The following is a 20,708-nucleotide window of genomic DNA, read 5'->3' as shown; positions in this document are numbered from 1 at the left end:
TGGATTACGTTTATTGATTTTCATATGTGGAACCAGCCTTGCATCCCAGGGATGAAGCCCACTTGATCGTGGTGGATAAGCTTTTTGATGTGCTGCTGGATTCGGTTTGCCAGTATTTTATTGAGGATTTTTGCATCGATGTTCATCAGGGATATTGGTCTAAAATTCTCTTTTTTGTTGTTGTGTCTCTGCCAGGCTTTGGTATCAGGATGATGTTGGCCTCATAAAATGAGTTAGAGAGGATTCCCTCTTTTTCTATTGATTGGAATAGTTTCAGAAGGAATGGTACCAGCTCCTCCTTGTACCTCTGGTAGAATTCAGCTGTGAATCTGGTCCTGGATTATTTTTGGTTGGTAGGCTGTTAATTATTGCCTCAATTTCAGAGCCTGTTATTGGTCTATTCAGGGATTCAACTTCTTCCTGGTTTAGTCTTGGGAGGGTGTATGTGTCCAGGAATACATCCGTTTCTTCTAGATTTTCTAGTTTATTTGCATATAGGTGTTTACAGTATTCTCTGGTGGTAGTTTGTATTTCTGTGGAATCGGTGGTGATATCCCCTTTATCATTTTTTATTGAGTCTATTTGATTCTTCTCTCTTTTCTTCTTTATTAGTCTTGCCAGTGGTCTACCAATTTTGTTGATCTTTTCAAAAACCAGCTCCCAGATTCTTTGATTTTTTGGAGAGTTTTTGTGTCTCTTATCTCCTTCAGTTCTGCTCTGTTCTTAGTTATTTCTTGCCTTCTGCTAGCTTTTGAATGTGTTTGCTCTTGCTTCTCTAGCTCTTTTAATTGTGATGTTAGGGTGTTAATTTTAGATCTTTCCTGCTTTCTCTTGTGGGCATTTAGTGCTATGAATTTTCCTCTACACACTGCTTTAAATGTGTCCGAGAGATTCTGGTATGTTGTGTCTTTATTCCCATTGGTTTCAAAGAATATCTTTATTTCTGCCTTCATTTCATTATGTACCCAGTAGTTATTCAGGAGCAAGTTGTTCAGTTTTCATGTAGTTGAGTGGTTTTGAATGAGTTTCTTAATCTTGAGTTCTAGTTTGATTGCACTGTGGTCTGAGAGAGAGTTTGTTATAATTTCTGTTAAGTTTATTATACAGACTTATTTTTGGAAAAATAGTAACACATTAAGTCCTTAATGTTGTTAGTAGCTCTTAGAAACTGACTTTACATGAGATGATATATAACAAATCCATTTTTTTTCTCATCAACTGATATGGTTGGCTCCGTGTTCCCTCCCAAATCTCACCTTGAATTGTGATAATCCCCACATGCCAAGGATGGGACCTGGTGGAATTAATTGAATCATGGGGTCAGGTTCCCCCATACTGTTTTCATGAAAGTGAGTTCTCATGAAATCTGATGGTTTTTATAAGTGGCCTCCCCCTTTCCTTGGCTCTCACTTCTCTTGCCTGCTGCCATGTAAGACATGCCAGTTTTGCTTTCTGCTATGATTGTAAGTTTCCTGATGCCTCCCTAGCCATGCAGAACTGTTAGTCAATTAAACCTCTTTTCCTTATAAATTACCTAGTCTTGGATATGTCACACAAATAAAGTCTAGCAATTGAGTCATGAGTCAAAGAAGTTTGAACTCAGTGAAAATGGTATGTACAAAAATTGTGAGAGTGGCTAAAGCAATTTTAAGAGGAGAATTTATAGCTTTAAAGCACATGTATTAGAAAGATAAAATGAGTTGGAAAAAGAGCAATAAAGTAAAGTATGTAATAGAAAGAGAAAACTAATAACAGCAGATATTAATAAAATAGAAAATATACAACATAGATAATCAAAAATCATGAAAATCAACTCTTCGATATACTAATAAAATCAATAGACTTATTGAATAAACTTTAGTTGAAAATTATAAACTTCTTTTAATTGAGAAAAACAAAGACACAAATCAACACAACTAATATGTAAAAGGGTACTTCTTACAGAACCAGCAGATATTTTTAAAAGAACATAAGGATATTATGCATAACTTAGTCAATAAATCTGAATATTTCGATTGAATAAACAGTTTTTAGAAAAGAATATATTACCAAAAATTGAATCAAGGAGAAATAGAAAATCTGAACAGTTTTATAACAAAATAGATTTTAAAGCAAAGAATAGTGTCGGGGCGAAGACAGTAACTTTATAATGATAAAAAGATCATTTTATCAAGAAGATGTAGCAAACCTAAACAGTTTTATGCCTAATAAGAGAGTTTCAAAATACGTGATTAAAAACTGGTAGAAATGAAAGAGAAATTTAGAAATCCACAATTATAATCAGAGATTTCAGCACCTCTCCCTCAATAATTGGCAGAAAAAGCAGCAAATCAGTAAGGCTACAGAACAAGAGTCCCCAAATCCCTGGACCACAACCTGCTGCACAGCAGAACGTGAGCGGTGGGAGAGCAAGTCAGCATTACCGCCTGAGTTCTGCCTCCTGTCGGATCAGCAGCGGCATTAGATTCTCATGGGAGTGCAAACCCTATTGTGAACCATGCATGCAAGGGATGTAGGTTGTGTACTCCTTATGAGAATGGAATGCCTGATGATCTGAGGTGGAACAATTTCATCCTGAAACCATTCCCCCCATCCCACCATAGGTCTGTAGAAAAATAGTCTTCCAAAAAAGGTTGGGAGTTGCTGCTACAGAAGACTTGAACAACAGTATCATCTAACTTGACCTAATTGATGTTTATATTGTGTTCTACCAAACAACAGCAGAGTGAACATTTGTTTCATGGGTACAGGAAAAATTTATTAAGGTCAACAATACTCTAGGCCATATAACAAGTCTCAATAAATTTAAAACATTACAAAGTATACAAAGTGTGTTCTCTGACTACAGTGGGATTAAATTGGAATTAAAAACATAAAGATATCTGGAAAATCCCCCAAATATTTAGAAAGTAAATAACATGATTTTAAGTAACCCATAGGTGAAAGAAGAAATCAAAAAGGATATCAGGAAGTATTTTGAACATAATGAAAATGAAAATTCAACATAGTAAATTTTGGGGGATGCAGGCAAAGTAATGCTTATAGGAAAAATGTAATAATAAATGCTTATATTGGGAAAAAAAGTCTCAAATCAATGACCTAAGATTTTACTTTCTATAAAGATAGGAGCCAAAGTCAGTGAAATGGAAACAAAAGCAAAACAATAGAAATACTCAATGAAATGAAATATTGATTCTTTAAAATGATCAATAAAACTCACAAACCTCTAACTAGACACATCAGGAAAAAAAGAAGATACAAATTGCCAAAATCAGGGATGAGGAAACAAACATTAAACATTATAAAATAATAAAAGGAATATTTTATGAAAAACTTTATATCAATAAGTCAACAACTTAGATGAAATGGACATATTCTTTGCAAAATACAAACTACCAATGCTGGCTAAAGAAGAAATAGACAACCCAAATAGCCTATATCTATATATAAAAAAAAAAGAAATTGAATTTGTAGTTAAAAACCTTGACTCAAAGGAAATATCAAGCCTAATATCTTACTGAAGATTTCTACTAAACTTTTAAGGAAGAAATAATATCCGTTCTACATAAAATCTTCCAGAATATTAAAGAGGAATTCCCAGTTTATTCTATAAAGCCAGCATTACGCTGATATTAAAACCAGAAAAAGACTTTATAAGAAAACTATAAACAAATAGTCCTCATAAACATAGACACAAGAATGCTAACAATATGTTATGAAATTTTAGTATATAACAAGGATAATACATCACGACCAAGTGAAGTTTTTACCAGATGTCCGAGGTTGGTTCAAATTTGAAACGTAGCCAGTGCAATTCACTATATTAACAGGCTAAAAAAGAAAAATCATTCGATCATCTCAGCTAGATACTAAAACAGCATTTGGCAAAATACATCTCTCCCCATTTCTGTTAAAACTCTCAGCACACTAGGAATGGAAGGGAACTTTCTCAGTCATATAAAGGGCATCCATAAATAAAGTAAATTAACATAATACTTAATGGTGAAAGTCTGAATGCTTTCCTCCTACAGTCAGGTACAAGGCAAGGATGTCTGCTCTTGTCACTTCTATTCAACATTGTACTAGAGATTCTAGCCATTGCAATAAAGTACAATACAGAGATAAACAGCAAGCAGATGTGAAGTTATAGTGGAAAAAATTATAAATTTTTGAAAGACACTTATCAAAAAAAGAGCAATCCTCAGACTGGAAGAAAATATTTGCAAAAACATGCATGTAACACAAGATTTAATCTAGAATATATGAAGAACTTTTACAATGTCATAATAAAAAAGTCAACAACCCAGTTTTTTTTTTTTTTTTTTTAGACAGAGTCTTGCTCTGTCACCAGGCTGCAGTGCAGTGGCACGATCTCGGCTCACTGCAATCTCCACCTCCTGGATTCAAGCAATTCCCCTTCTCAGCCTCCCAATAGCTGGAAATACAGGTATGCACCACCATGCCTGGCTAATTTTGTTTTTTGTATTTTAGTACAGACGGGGTTTCACTATGTTGGCCAGGATGGTCTCGATCTCCTGACCTCATGATCCGCCCACCTCAGCCTCCCACAGTGCTGGGATTACAGGCATGAGCCACTGCACCTGGCCAACAACCCAGTTTGAGAAGTAGGCAAAATATCTAACAATATATTTCCCATGAAAAGATATATACATGACAAGTAAGAATTGGAAAAGATGTCAACCTCATGAGGAAAATGCAAATTAAAACCACAATAAGATACTACTGCATACCCACTAGGTTGGCTAAAAATAAAAAGACTGACCATTCTAAATTTGGGGAAGACATGGAAAAAAGAAAACTCATATGCTGCTGGTGGGAATGTTAAATGGGACAGTCATTTTGGAAAACAATTTGGCTATTTCTTAGAAACTTAAACATACAACTACTATAAGACACAGTTATTTCACTCATAGGAATTATCCAAGAGAAAAGAAAGCATATATCCAAACAAAGACTTGTAGACAAATGTTTATATTAGCTTTGCTAGAAATTGGGAGTGACCTAAATGTCCCTCAACAGGTAAATAGATCAACACATTGTAGGATAACCATACAATTGAATACCACTCAGCAATAAAAAGGAATGAACTACTGATGCACTTAAAAACATGGATGAATCTTAAAATAATCATGCTGAGTTAAAGAAACCAGATTTTAGAAAGAGAATTCACCATATGACTTTATTTTTATAAAATCCAAAAAAGTCCATGCTAATCTTTAGCGACAGAAAGCAGACAAACATTTGCCTGTGGGACGGCCAGAATCGTGAGAAAACTTTTTGGGAGTGATGAGGATGTGCATTCTCTTGACTGAAGTGGTAGTTTCCCAGGTTTGTATTTGTCAAAGCTCATTAAATTGTGCACTTTGAATAGTGTTTCTTATATCATGTTAATTAGACTTTACTAAAGCTGTAAAAATATTGTGAAACATGGTGACTTTTCAGAAAGGTATGTAAAAAAAAGGAGAGGAACTGACAGAAGTCAAGCTAACTAGATAGCGGTACATAGCTGTTCCTTACCTTTTTAATTACTAAGGGATTCTCACTGGAAGTTTTGAAGCACTCTTTAATTTTTCTACTGGGCTCTGAAATAAAATTGAGGAAAAATATATTTAAACTGAAAAAGAATCTATATCACATGATATATGTGTCAATTGCTGAAATCAATGAGAGTTTCTGACTTTAAGGTCAATTCAGGAATCTGTTTATAAATATTAGGAAATTTGCAGGTAAATGGCATTATAATAACATAAAATATTTGCATTTAAAAACTAGTTCTATGCCCAAGATGATGATATAAGAACACACAGAAAATGCTTTCTTGATCTGGTTAAACTGGTTTAAAAAGTATATATTTTAGTATAAGACATATTTTTCTCTGTTTCCTGTCTATGTAAATGTCACTTTATCTAATTAAAGAGAATTTTTTTTTGTTTTTTGACCTTTAGACAGAAAGATGGTTTGTGCTGAGTTACAATTACATTCTTTATTTTCTTTCTTCTTTTATCAGCCTCTCAACCCTACCCATTTCATACTCAGTCATATAACTAAATCCCCCTAAGTTACGCTAAAACCACTTAAAGTTTTACTTAATTTCCCTTTACATTAATATATAGATAAAAGAAAAAGATGACCTTTTCCCACATCTGCTACAGAAATCTTATTAGGTGGTGACACCTGATTCCCATCAAAGGCCTCTTCCTTGCAAATGTAGTTTTTAAGTTTCTAGGTTCTATGGTATAAAAAGAGTCATGAGAAATAAGGGAAAATAAGTGAGTTTTGACTCTTCATTGCTAGCGGAAGGGAGGGAAGAGAAATTCTTGAAAGGATGAAATGAGTTAAGTGTGAAGACTTTAGAATGGTATATGTCCACATAGTGAGTACTCTATAATTGACCAGTCTTCTTGCTATCTTTAGAGATATATTTTACTACATTATGCTGTAATAATTTTCTTGTATCCTGACAGTTTTAGTAACAGCATGTAAATTGTATAGGGCAAGAAAAAGAGAAGAGCTGGATATAATTTCTACCATGCAGAATTCCTTCCTTCTATTTTATCTTGCTCTTTGGGTTTTTCCACACTTTACTTTGATCAATGCCTTTTTCCTTCAATTCAATACAAATTAATTCAATTGTTTACTAAGGACCAGGCACTGAGCTGGGACCTGGGGAGAAAGGAAGGATGGCAAAAACACAGAAAGCAATAACACAGGGCCTGACCTTAAGGAGAGGACAGTCTCATGAGGACAGTATAAACATGCAATTTCATTCTTACTGTGTTTCCTGGACTCGATTTTCATCTGACATAGTTTCCCTATTAGTTTTGGATCAACATTCATTTCTGGCATCTTTTAGCTAGTTTTGTAGGGATTAGAGAATAGGGCCACACCAAATATGTCTTAGGTACTATTAATAATAATGGTAATAACATTTTTGACATCATCGTGCTACTGAGAAGAGATTAGAAGAGTGAAAAAAATTATAATATACAACAAAATTTATGCTCCTCACAGTGAGGAAACTTTATGTAAAAACCACTGCAGCTATTTTAGCATCATATAGGCTCCCCACACCCTTGTTTGCAGGAGGCATAAGGAAACATTTCATCAATTCTAACTCAACTCACCAGAATGAGGCCGTGGAGGCACTTTGGCACTGTTTAGGGCTGGTGACACTCCTCTTACAGGGCTCTCCGGGACTGCAGTGCTGGGTGGGTAACTGCACTTGGCAAATGGTATTCTGTTCTTCTCTAAGTGGTTAGACTGACCAGCTCCCCACAATGTTCCAAATGCATTCTCATCATCATTCACAGTACAGATTGGAATGTTATTCAAGCCTAGTTGAGTAAAGATTATAAAAAGAGAAAGATCAAACAACCAGGTTAGATGTTTGGAAGGTTTTATTTGAATGGTCAACAACTCCCCAACCAAATATCATTAAATGTATGTAAAACGTTGGACTTCAAATTGTATGAACCAAAAAAAAAAAAAAAAATGTATTATGAACCAGTGCAAGGTAGACATTCTTTGAAAGTCAGTGTAGCCAGTTACATGCTTCCTTAAAATCTCCTGCCATTTTGTCAGTATTGAGAGCCAGACCACATCTTCGATCTTGGTCTGGGATTCAAGTGGAGTAGACCTTCTTTTATCCCAGACAAATCTCTCATTTCCTAAAGCTTGATAATGACTAGGAGGGTTTGTGCTGGCTCTTTTCAAGAATGTCAGATTTAAATTTTTTAAAGCATCCAGAATGCCTCAATGTAAATAGGTCTTCTAGAAGAGATACCCTGGCTCCCCCTTTGTCCTGGCAGAAGGTAAAAAGCTGTAGGAGCTGGGAATAGAAGCCAGGATAAGGGTAGATTGTGACAGAAGGAGGAAGGAGAAGTTGGTATAAAGGGAACTCCTTCCTCATACGAGAGATTTCTGGGTTCAGTCACTTTCCTAAAAATAACTATTCACTTTTGGCTCAAATATAGGATTTGGTTCAAATATTAAGTTATAGAAAGGTTCTCTTTTCAATATCAATGCTATGTCATGTGAAACTGGACAGCTTAGGAAATGAGGGTGTGCTGGGTATTGCTTTCTGTTAATCAGCGAGTTATGAGACGTAGTAAAAGATGACTGCTTTGTCTTCCCAGAAATTGCCAGGCAAGCTTCTGGATAGTGTTTTCTACAATTGCTTATTTTTCCATATCTCCCTCCAGTACCACTGTTTCACCTCATTCTGAATTGTCTTCTCCAATAACATCAAAATCATCTTTGCTGGCAACTCTGAAATGTGCCCGATCACTCTCTGTCCCTTTATGTGCTTTTATTTTTTCCACAGCATTTGTCACATATCATAATACATCTGTTTGCACATTGTTTATCTGAGCTGCATTAGAATGTAAGATTAAATTATTTAAGATATCGATCTTAAATACACGATATACAATGATCACAAATTTAAGATCTGCATCTTTTTTTTTTTTTTTTTAGATGGAGTCTCGCCCTGTCCCCCAGGCTGGAGTGTAATGTCATAATATCAGCTCACTGCCACCTCCGCCTCCTGGGTTCAAGCGATTCTCCTGCCTCAGCCTCCTGAGTAGCTGGGATTACAGATGTGCACCACCAAGCCCATCTAATTTTTTATATCTTTAGTAGAGACGGGTTTTCACCATGTTGGACAGGCTGGTCTCAAACTCCTGACCTTGTGATCCACCCACCAAAGTGCTGGGATTACAGGTGTGAGCCACTGTGCCTGGCCCGATTTACATCTTAAATACACATTTAAGCTAATGCTTATTAGCTAATTTGGAATATTAGAATATCTAACAAATTAGCTTTGGAATTACAGTTTAAAATGTTAAAATGATTTTACATTTCTGATTTTAAGTAGAACACTATGAAAATATTATTAAGTTGGTAAACAGTAAAGAAATGGCTTAAATTATCTGTATTTATAAGTATAATTTATTTAACTTACAGGAGTTATTTACAGCTTAGTGAGAATTTGATAAGTATGTAAAACATTTTTAAAAATCAAGTATATTTAATGAATAAGTGTTATTTAAAGCTTTTAAAGGTATTTAATTAACAAAGTTTGTAAATGGGACCAAGTGTTAATCAAAGATTTCCCCCCACCCCAGAAGTGAGTGTTAAAATTTGCTAGATTTCTAAGGCAGACAAATAATGTTGGAATTGAAAATTTTCTTTCAATTGAACATATATTACTATGAGCATGGCTTTGTGGCAGGCATTAGAGGAAAGTTGAAGACATAAAAATTAGTCCCTTGCCTGCCAATAGTTTTATAGTCTATAATAAGAAAATTTGAAGCAGAATGTGAAAGAAAATATAGAAGAGGTATATATCAAGTGCTTTGAAGTATATAAAACCAGAAAAAAATTATTCAATTTAATACTATTTGTTCTTCATAGAGAAAAAAAAAACCAGTTTCAAATAAAAATTAAATGTGGGTTTTGGGGTTTTTTCCCACGTGTAGGTTGTGAAAAACCGTGCCCTCAGGTTTGGTCAAGACAATGTATTCCAAGGCCATCTATGACTTCTTTATAGTGACATCTGTTTGCTTCCCCTTGGCCTTCATTTTCCTAATCTCCTTTAGGAATATGACTTTGCTAGTCACCTAGCCATTTTCCTTGAATTTGTTTCCCTCTGCTGGTTCTCTCTGTGCTGCTTAGCTGAACTTTCCTCACTCTACCCCAAGTTCAACCTTCTCTGCTCCTCTCTCTGTCCTGGCCTGTCACTCATTCCTTCCCACTTTGATGACTGAGTCAGTCTTCTAACCGATCTCCCAATGTCTAGTAAGGTCCTGCTCATCTTCCACTTTCTACAATACAGCTAGAATGATTTTTTGAATGAAATCAATTCCTCAGGGACACAGAACTATGAGACTGCTGGTGGGCCATCAAATCAAACTTAAAGCCCACCTCCCTTATTCCAGTTACTTGAGCCAGCAGATCCTCCTTGCATTGGATTTGTCAAACTGAAGGATAGTGGTAAAGTTAGCAAGCCCAGCCTATGCAGAATGGTGGGTGAAAAGGCCAGGCTTCAGTGGGCTGAAGAGTGGCTCCAAGGAGAGGAAGTACAAACATGAATGTAGACATTTCTTTTGGTTGTGAAGTAATATAAATTCCCTAGCATGATATCCAGAGCCTGCCTAAATATGGCCTCTTATCCACTTCTCCACCCCGACTTTCCATTATCCCTTCCCTCCTCCCCACATGCTCCATAACAGGCATATGGAGCTTCTTCTACAAAGTTTCCTAATATTCCTTTGCTGTTCCCTTTGCCTTTCTTGTTTGTATACTTAACCCTGATGTAGGTATTATTGTTACTAATGTCATTTCACGGAATAACTTGACCAGCCAGATAGTCCAGCTCCTGAGGGCAGGCTCTTGCCTATATTTTCATTCCAAATAAATGTTTGTTGAACGAATGAATAAACGTATAGATGGCTGAATGAATAAAGAGATGATCAGTAGTCATGCCTTTAAATATCACTTCTATGCTGATGACTCCCAATGTGCATCTTTACTCCTAACTTCCCATTTGAGACTCAGATGTAGATTTCTATTCTAAGTTTGGGATGTAGGCAGCCCATTTCCATTTGGATGCCTGATGTTACTACACATGCAGTATGTATACCGCTGAATTGATTTTATTGTCTGATGAGAATGTGAGCTTCATGAGGGTAGGGACGTTTTTTTCCTCTCTCAGAAACTTTGCTCTATCTCCCACATCTAGAACAAAGTTTCTTATGTATTAGAAATTGAATAAATATCTGCTGAATGAAATGACTTCACCTTCTCCCTTTCAGCTTTCCTGTTTCATCATTTTTTAGTTATAATAACTAAGGGTGGGGAAAGGTGCAAAGGGTGTGTGATTTATTCTTCTTCACCTTCTATACTAATCAGTAACCAGCACCTTTTCATTTCTTCCCTACAAACTCTGTCTAGCCTCATATTCTGCCATTGCTTGGTCCTGCTGTCAAGAGCATAGCGGGATGCTTGTCCTCGTGTATCTGCACAGGTGCAGCAGCCTCCTAATTCTCTTCTCTATCTCCAGGCTCTGCCCTTTTTTCAACAAAGCTTGGTTTATTTCTATCATGGCATTGTTTTTTTAATATTTAATTTTTTAATAATTAATTTTTATTTTTATTTCAATGTTTTTGGGGGGCACAGGTGATTTTTGGTTACACGGATAAGTTCTTTTTTTAACTTTTATTTTAAGTTCAGGAATGCAACTGCAGGTTTGTTACATAGATAGGTACACTCGTGTCATTGGGGCTTGTTGTACAGATTATTTCATCATCCTGGTGGTAAGCCTAGTACCCATTAGTTATTTTTCCTGACACTCCCCTCCTCCCAGTCTCCACCCTCTGAATGGCTCCAGTGTGTGTTGTTCCCGTCTATGTGTCCCTGTGTTCTCATCATTTAGCTCCCACTTACAAGTGAGAACATGTGATATTTGGTTTCCTGTTCCTGCATTAGTTTGCTGAGAATAATGGCTTCCAGCTCCATCCGTATCCCTACAAAGGACATGATCTCATTCTTTTTATGGCTGCAGAGTATTCTATGGTGTATATATACACATTTTCTTTATCCAGCCTATCATTGATGGGCATTTAGTTTGATTCCACGTCTTTGCTGCCATGAATAGTGCTGTAGTGAACATACAGGTGCAGGTGTCTTTATAACAGAATGATTTGTTACTGAATAAGTTCTTTAGTGGTGATTTCTGAAATTTTGGTGCACCCATCACCCAAGAAGTGTACACTGAACTCAGTATGTAGTCTTTTATCCCTCACCCCCTTTTCAACCTTCTCACTGAGTCCCTAAGTTCATTATATCATTCTTGTGCCTTTGCATCCTCTAGCTTGTGTTTAAAAACTGTATACTTTACAAGCTCCCACTTGTGAGAATATATGATCTTTGGTTTTCCATTCCTGAGTTACTTCACTTAGAATAATGGCCTCCAGTTCCATCCAAGTTGCTGCAAAAGACATTATTTCATTCCTTTTTATGGCTGAGTAGTGTTCCATGGTGTATGTATACCACATTTTTTAAATCCACTTGGTTAATGAGCACTTAGGTTGGTTCCATATCTTTGTAATTGTGAAATGTTCTGGTATAAACATGCATGCACATGTGCCTTTTTCATATAACGACTTATTTTCCTTTTAGTAGATACCCAGTAGGGGGATTGCTGGATTGAATGGCAGTTCTGCCTTTAGTTCTTTAAGGAATCTACATACTGTTTTTCCATAGTGGTTGTATACTAGTTTACATTTCCACCATAAGTGTAAAAGTGTTCCCTTTTCACCATATCCATGCCAACATCTATTGTTTTATGACTTAATTATGGCCATTCTTATAGGAGTAAGGTGATATCTCATTGTTGTTTTAATTTGCATCTCCCTGATAATTAGTGATGTTGAGCATGTTTTCATATGTTTGTTGGGTGTTTGTATATCTTCTTTTGAGAATTTTGTGTTCTTGTTACTTGTCCACTTTTTGATCGGATTATTTATTTTTTCTTACTGATTTCTTTGAGTTCCTTATAGATTCTGGATATTAGTCCCTTGTCAGATGCACAGTTTGCAAATATTTTCTCCCACTCTGCGTGTTGTCTGTTTGCTGATTATTTCTCTTGCTGTGGAGAAGCTTTTTAGTTTAATTAGGTCCAATTTATTTATTTCTTTTTGTTTTTGTTGCATTTGCTTTTGTGGTGTTAGTCATGAATTATTTGCCTGAGTTAAATGACATTGGTTTTTAATATCACTTTCTCTGTCACCTCAGGAATATGACACATTTCCATCTGCTGGGGTTCACTATGGCAGCATTTTTCTTGGGGATAAGAATCTCAGGGATAGGCGTAAGGGTCTATTTAGATTATACCCAACAGCCAATGTTGATATGCTACTTTGTCGGGAGTGGTATCACACAATCACCCCATCCTAGGTGAATTGGCTGGTTCACCCTGTGAAGTCCAAACAATTCTGCTTATTTTCCATGTATTTAATAACCTTGAGAAATGTACCCCTCAAAACATCAGAACCCTTTTCTCTTTGTACCTCTCAAAACATCTCAGAATGCAAGAGGTATTTAAAAACTGTATACTTTTAACATTCTTCAATCCAAGCTCAATTTAACTGCCTCCCTCAAAAGGGAAATGCTGTTATTAATGTCTAATTTTGAGTAAATCTATTGTATAAAGTTAAAGTAAAAGGTAGGAAAGGAAAGAGAAGAAAGGGAGAAAGGGAGAGAGGGAATGAGGGCAGGAGGCAAGGAGGGAGGGAGAAAAGACAAGACAGAAGGGAAGGAAGCAGGAGTAAAACATATGCTTCCTTAGGAATGATATTTAGCATGTAGATGTTAGCATGGATGTGTGGATTGTTAAAATATTGAAATATTTTTATATCAATGGGTCAAGGCTGCCCTGAGCTCCCTGAGCGGTCTTCCACTTTGGCCCCTCTCCAGGTCCCTATCCTAACAATCAAGCAATTTAAGTGTTACTGTATGACACAGAGAGGGACTGCAGGCCTCTGCTGTCACTCCAGTGCTGGCACCTAGTCCCAACAGTCGATGCCCATACCTCTCCAGTGGTTAAATATTTTGAATAGCAGCCTTGTGTTTACCTGCCAGAATTATCAAATAGCCCAAGTGTAGAGAATAGAGACACATACTAGGACCTTAAGTCACTTTACCTTTGATGTGGCAGACTCTTCTGGGATGAGGGGTGTGTCTGACTAGAAAGCAGCTTACATTTCTAGCCATAATATGGCTGCCTTTGCCCTCGATCTGAAGAGCAGATGTTGGGGGGTTGAGGTTCATGTTCATGGTGTGTTTATTTTCCCCTCTCCACTGTTGTCACAAAAGTTTTTGGGGTCTAACTTGATTGACCTCACTTCCAGATGTGCTCAGACCCTGAAATCACAAAATGACAAATATTCTGACAAGAGTTTCTTGTCATTTTCTTGTATATCAAACATTTCTTCATCTTCTTTGCTTGAACTAAATTGTTTCTCATGTTACAGCAATGTGAGGCTATTTTGTTTTCAGACCAAATTTTTGTAAACGTTGAAAAGCATAGGCATGGGTAGATCATAAAAAATTTACCTAGGGGAAAATCAAAGTGTTTGATTTTGAAATATTTATATTATATTTATAAAAAGCATAAGGTATATTCTGTTTTTAATTTCATTTGAGCTCACTTTGTTGGCTTACCAACAAAAAATGTATTACATGATTATCAATTTTGATAAAGTAAATTTAAATGATGACTTTTAAATACAGTACTCACAAATGCACTTTACATTGAATTAATTTTAAGTAAAGACCCTTCATATTGTACTTATAAAACCCAGCATCTTAAAATGTGTATCGTCTTCTCAGAGAATGGTAAAACCCAAAGGAGGAAAAAAGTCCAAAAGAGTGATATATCTGGAGATGATAAACCAGAGAACCTTTGCCATATTGTTGTTTGCAATATTGAGTAACAGTTAACATTTTTAGACACCTACGGTGTCATAGACCTGGGAGATTAAAGATAATGTTATGTATCTTGGTGAATTCACAACCATGTGAGAAAAAACTTTTCTGGATTAAGAACATAGAAAGTCATTGTTTAAACTTTCTTGAAAATAGTATACAATTTTGAAATCTAAGAAGGATGATTTTCTGGTGCCTGTTGCATTTTTCTATCTTACATGGAAATCTTATTCATCGTAGCAGAATTGGGAAATATGCGTTTTATTGATAACCATGGCAGAGATTTTTTGGGTTAGAATAATTTGCAGTGTTTAAAACATGTTCATGTTCTAGAAATTGATCTCAGGATTTTGTTGGGATGGATGCTTTTAGATCGTTGACTGCCTTTTTGGACCAAAGCAATCTATGTTTAAGTGCTTCATGCTATATACTTAGAGTGTATGGTGTATAAATTCCCGGCCTTGTTGCCACAGAACAACTGGTTTTCAGAAACTTCAGTTTGATATACATAAATACTAAAATTATCCTAGGTTGGGTAAAATATATGTAGATATTAAATCCAGAAAATATCTATCTAGCAATAAAAAGTGTATTTTCATATTGCTCTTTGTGAATATCACAGTGAGGAGCTAGTTCTGACCTCTTTGTTTAAATCACACTTTAGACTTACTCATTCTTTTGGTGTGGGGCCTTTTGTACAGTTGAGCCAGTAAATTTGCTTTTTACTTGTATTGAGGGGAAAGGAGCACAGCAGGCAATTTGGAGAGTGAAAAAAACATTAAACCAGAAATTTAAAGATAGGATTCATGGTCCCAGATTCGCCATTAACCAGCAAAGTGACCACAGATTAATTGTTTTATTGCCTAGATTTCAGTCTGTTTATCTATAACCTGATGAAATTGACTTAAATGTTAGCTGATATTATTTAGTTAATCTATATATGTCTGTCCCACATCAATTCTCTTAGATTAAAGGGTAGTGATACACTTTAAATTTTGAAAAAAAAGTCAACAAGAAAACAATGTGTATTTCATTTTCTTAAAAGAGACTTATTTGGCTTTTACGTACTCTTGATAAAAGAATGAACTTGAAGACTATTAACTAAATCATACCTAAAATTTTAGAACATTATTCTAATGATGAATTTAAAATTATACCTGAGGACAGTATTAAAAGCAGGTGACCTTGCTGACAGGAACTCAAGTCTGTTGATACCCTCCCAGCCTCATAATATGTCTGGACTGAATTTTTGTTAATCTCCTTAAATCTCTGCACTTAAGCTAGAAGTTTTTAGTTGGTAGAGACAGACCAATTTCGAACGCTTCCAAAATAATACAGCTGTCTTCATCCAGTTTCTCACACTCTTACTCCAAGGAGCCTATGTGGCTCCCTGGTTGTCAAGATATGTTACATAGCTTGGTAATGTGGTAACATTCCTTAGAAAAATCTGAGTTCTAGAACCTCTCACCTACTATTCTCAGACCTCCAGTTACCCACTTGACAAAACCATGTGGCCACAAATGGCTTTCCTCAATTTTGAACATATAATAGAGTTAAATCTAATGCAAGAGAAAGAAAAAGAAGAAAAATAAAACAAAGAGCAATATAAATCAAATTTATAATTTTTCCCACAATTCTGCTTAAAGAACAGTTATGATATAACCAAACTTAGCTTAATCCAAAACCAACGGGGAGAAGGTATACATGCTTTGAAGGAGTTTCTAATAATTGTGAATGGAATACACTGCTCTGGTAGTCGGGATGTCTGTGCTGATGACCTGTTCAACAGCCATGAAAAAATATTGAAATGTTAATGAGAAGTCATAGAGAAACATACACACATGTACATGTGGTGCTTCACAAGACTTTTCAGAATACACATGATTTTGAATTTCTGAATTACAATCTCTGAAAGCAATATAGACAATTTCTGAAAGGCAAATACTAGCTTAAAACAATGCAAGGATAGAGCCTAATTGGTCTGTTTTCTTGACTGGCCCAAGATTAAAGGCTTAATTGCCTTTACCTATAACCCATTCTTATGTCTTATGCCTCCCTGTTTTACTGTAGTTTATGGGGGATTTTATGGGAGATCTAATTGACTTTCTAAGGTAATTTTCATATTTTGAGATTTTTAGTTTTCACTTTGTATCAGCTGAGAAACTTTACACAGCTAATAACAGAGAGCAGAAATAATGTTTTAAGTAAGATAGAAAGCATGTATTTCTTCCTCACATGAAAGAGTTCAACCATCTAGGGTTGCTATAGAAGCTTTATGAAGCATCATTATGGACCTTGGCTTCATCTGTGTTTTAGGTCCATCTTTCTTAATATTTGGCTTCCATTTTTGAAATTATCCCTTGTTCAAGATGGTTCCTGAAGTTCCAGTCATCCAAGATGGCTGCTATATTTGCACATATCAAATCTGTATTCCAAGCAGGAAACAAGAGGAAGGTTAGAGAGGTAAGGGCTGAGAAGGGCACATGCTAGCTATCTGCTCTCTTTGTAAGAGCCTTCTCATGAGTCTCAGACAATAATCTAGGTTGCATTGACCATTTATAGCTACAAGGAAGGATAGAAAATGTAGTTTCTTAACAGGGCACACTGACATCCCATTCTAAAACAGGGGCTCTAACAAGAGAGGGAGAAAATGTATATTGGGTTATAAAAAGCAGTCTCAACCACAGATCCTGACATTAATACCTAATTCTGTGTAGGAGAAGTCTACACTGTGTGTGCTGTGCTTTCCCTTAGAGAGGGCCACTAGAGATCAACATGTACTTGGCTATGTAACTATGTTATTTTCTGTTTATGAAGCCCCATGGGGAATTTTCTTGTCTCATTACTAGGAAAAAAAAATGATTCAACTGGGTTGTTTGCATTAATTCTGTCAGAATAAAAAAGACAGGGGTTTCTCTGTTGCACTTCTCAGGGTAGCACAGGTGTCCTTGTTGCCTTGGATACTCTATTATTTTAGCAAAGAAAATAGATGGAGAGTTTTTTTGGAATATGTGCATATATTTATGAATGGTAATTAGTGATATTTAAACATTATCTGGGGGTCATGATAAGCAGGAAATCCACAGGCTGTTCATTGCCCACAGACATTTTGAAAATTGTTATGGACTGAGTTGTGTCCCCCAACAAATTCATGTCTTAATCTCTAACTCCCAGTGTGACTGTATTTACAGATGGGGCCCTCAAGGAGATCATTAAGGTTAAATAAGGTTATAATGGTTGGACCCTAAGCTTATAGGACTAGTGTCCTTATATGAAAAGGAAGAGACACCAGACCCCTCTCTGTCTCCTTGCATGAGCTGGCCATGTTAGGACAAAGCAAGAAAGGGACGTCTATCACCAGAAAGTGGCCCCTCACCAGACATTCAATCTGCCAGTGCCTTTATCTTAGCCTTACCAGCTTCCATAACTGTAAGAAATAATTTTCTATTGTTTCTAAGCCACCCAGTCTAGAGTATTTTGTTATAGCAGCCCAAATTGACTAAGACAAGGCTTCACCAAAAACTAAGCCTGCCAGTACCTTGATCTTGGATTTTCAGCCTCCAGAACTTTGAACATATAAATTTCTGCTGTTGAAGCCACTCAGTCTATTGTACTCTGTAATGGCAGCACAAGCTGACTGATACAAGTGTAAATATGCAGGATACTCTGTAAGGTCTGTTCTTTCCATGAATATTCAGTGTGGCCACATCTCAGAGCTGTGAACTAGTTAGGCCTATTCACTTTGATCACCTAAAATCTTTCTCACTTTGCATTTACTATAAAAATGTCACAGGTGTCTGATTAACATATGAGAAAGCATTGTAAGTGATTTCTGAAAGGAAAAGGTGCTAATTTAACATAATGGAAGAATAAAATTTAATTTCATCTGGTACCTGGACTACCTATATTCTGTTCTGTCAATTTTGAAAGCATATGGTGGTTCAGTCTCGAATTTGTAACAAATATCTACAATCACAGAAAACAGTACTTTTCACTCTGTGATCTCCAGAGCACAACAAAAATGCTGACATAAGTGTCATAGAAAGAATTCTACAATGGCCACCAAGACTTCCCCGCCATGGTGTACATACTCTGTGTTATCGCCCTCTCTTCAGTGTGAGTAGACCTAATAATATGATGAATATCACTCCTGCAATTAGGTTGCATTTTCTGGCAAAGATGAAGAGATTTTACAGATATAAAGTCCCTAATCAGAATGACTTCGAGTTTATTAAACTCTGTTAATCAAAAGGAAATTATTTTGGCCTGGCCCAACCTAATCAGATAAGCCCTTTAAAATAAGATTTAGGCCTTCCCCACTATCAGAGATGCTCCCTTGCTGACCTTAAAGAAGCAAAGTATTACGAGTTCTAAAGCTGGGAGGAAATGAACCTGCAAACAACCATGAGAGTTTGGGAGAAGACCTCAAAAGAAGACCCAAGCCACAGCACATACCTTAATTGCAGCCTTTTAACAGTTCTCACCCAGCCTTTTCCAAAGACTTCCTGTAAGTCATGCCTTCCTCTAAGAATATGAGTAACTGAAAACTTCAAAAGAATTAAAAAGAAGCTCTTCAGAAAAGGTGAATACACCCTTAGAGTTCTCTTCATGGGTTAAAATCTGGGTTCACACAGGATAGGTAGAAAATATAAAGCTTCACACCAGACATGGTGGCTTATACCTGTAATCTCAGTGTTTTGGAAGAGTGAGGTGGGAGGATTGTTTGAAGCCAGGAGTTCAAGACCAATCTGAGCAACATAGCAAGACCCTGTCACTACAATAAAATTTTTTTTAAAAAATATATAGTTTCGGCAGTTTGAATCGCGGTGCGACGAAGGAGTAGGTGGTGGGATCTCACCGTGGGTCCGATTAGCCTTTTCTCTGCCTTGCTTGCTTGAGCTTCAGCAGAATTCGAAATGGCTGGCGGTAAGGCTGGAAAGGACTCCGGAAAGGCCAAGACAAAGGCGGTTTCCCGCTCGCAGAGAGCCGGCTTGCAGTTCCCAGTGGGCCATATTCATCGACACCTGAAATCTAGGACGACCAGTCATGGACGTGTGGGCGCGACTGCCGCTGTGTACAGCGCAGCCATCCTGGAGTACCTCACCGCAGAGGTACTTGAACTGACAGGAAATGCATCAAAAGACTTAAAGGTAAAGCCTATTACCCCTTGTCACTTGCAACTTGCTATTCGTGGAGATGAAGAATTGGATTCGCTCATCAAGGCTACAATTGCTGGTGGTAGTGTCATTCCACACATCCACAAATCTCTGATTGGGAAGAAAGGAAAACAGAAGACTGTCTAAAGGATGCCTGGATTCCTTGTTATCTCAGGACTCTGAATACTCTAACAGCTGTCCAGTGTTGGTGATTCCAGTGGACTGTATCTCTGTGAAAAACACAATTTTGCCTTTTTGTAATTCTATTTGAGCAAGTTGGAAGTTTAATTAGCTTTCCAACCAACCAAATTTCTGCATTCGAGTCTTAACCATATTTAAGTGTTACTGTGGCTTCAAAGAAGCTATTGATTCTGAAGTAGTGGGTTTTGATTGAGTTGACTGTTTTTAAAAAACTGTTTGGATTTTAATTGTGATGCAGAAGTTATAGTAACAAACATTTGGTTTTGTACAGACATTATTTCCACTCTGGTGGATAAGCTCAATAAAGGTCATATCCCCCCCCCCAAAAAAAAAAATATATATATATAGTATAGATATAGATATAGATATATAGATATATAGATACATAGATATATATATATAGTTTCTTGTTAGAAGAGCACTGTAGCAAAACTCCTAAGCCCAGTTACTTACCTTGTTATTGTCCAGTCATAGCCAACCCCATATGATCATCTTAGAGCCTCCTTTGGCAGGCATAGGAATCCCTGTGGCTTATAACATTCTCTGGCTGATAACATTGACTTTTCTGTTCTTCTCAGGAATTATGTAATTAGATGGATTAAGATTATCTCTAGAGTCTCTTCTGGCACTATGATTTGATTTTGTTTTCTTCTGTGAGGTAGAATAATATTATTTTCAGACACAAAAAAAATAAAAATACAGCAAAACTGCCTTTGAAATTTGTAATTCCTTGGTATCAAAAGATGATGGAACAGGAAGTTCTAAGCCCTTATCTCCCCACAGAAACAATGAAATACTTAACAATGATAAGTAACAATGATATGCAGAGCAAAATACCTTTAT

The 20,708-nt window shown here is 36.4% G+C and overlaps 2 protein-coding genes across 3 annotated transcripts in view; one reads left to right on the top strand and one right to left on the bottom strand.

Annotated features, from left to right (window-relative positions):
- The window catches only part of C2H4orf17 (chromosome 2 C4orf17 homolog), a 37,429-nt gene extending 21,508 nt beyond the window's left edge, over nucleotides 1-15,921 (bottom strand). The window contains exons 1-4 of the mRNA XM_010371634.2: nucleotides 15,666-15,921; nucleotides 13,725-13,944; nucleotides 7,146-7,355; nucleotides 5,539-5,603 (exon numbers count right to left, since the gene is read on the bottom strand). Coding sequence (XP_010369936.1) covers nucleotides 5,539-5,603; nucleotides 7,146-7,355; nucleotides 13,725-13,857 — 408 coding nt within the window. The 5' untranslated portion in view covers nucleotides 13,858-13,944; nucleotides 15,666-15,921. The remainder of the gene's footprint in view (nucleotides 1-5,538; nucleotides 5,604-7,145; nucleotides 7,356-13,724; nucleotides 13,945-15,665) is intronic.
- Nucleotides 15,922-19,324: 3,403 nt separating this feature from the next.
- Nucleotides 19,325-20,183, top strand: LOC104668840 (histone H2A.Z-like). Of its 2 annotated transcripts, XM_030914810.1 has the most exons (2): nucleotides 19,325-19,511; nucleotides 19,620-20,183. In XM_030914810.1, the coding sequence occupies exons 1-2, from the start codon at nucleotides 19,425-19,427 to the stop codon at nucleotides 19,809-19,811; spliced, it is 279 nt and encodes a 92-aa protein (XP_030770670.1). In that variant the 5' UTR covers nucleotides 19,325-19,424; the 3' UTR covers nucleotides 19,812-20,183. The 2 variants fall into 2 exon arrangements, with proteins under 2 accessions (XP_030770670.1, XP_030770664.1); XM_030914804.1 differs by having other exon boundaries at nucleotides 19,325-20,183.
- Nucleotides 20,184-20,708: the final 525 nt, after the last annotated feature.

The sequence above is a fragment of the Rhinopithecus roxellana genome, chromosome 2 (assembly GCF_007565055.1).
Source record: "Rhinopithecus roxellana isolate Shanxi Qingling chromosome 2, ASM756505v1, whole genome shotgun sequence".
NCBI lineage: Eukaryota > Metazoa > Chordata > Mammalia > Primates > Cercopithecidae > Rhinopithecus > Rhinopithecus roxellana.
The sequence above is the reverse complement of the archived record's forward strand: the minus strand, read 5'-3'. Positions and strand labels throughout refer to the sequence as shown.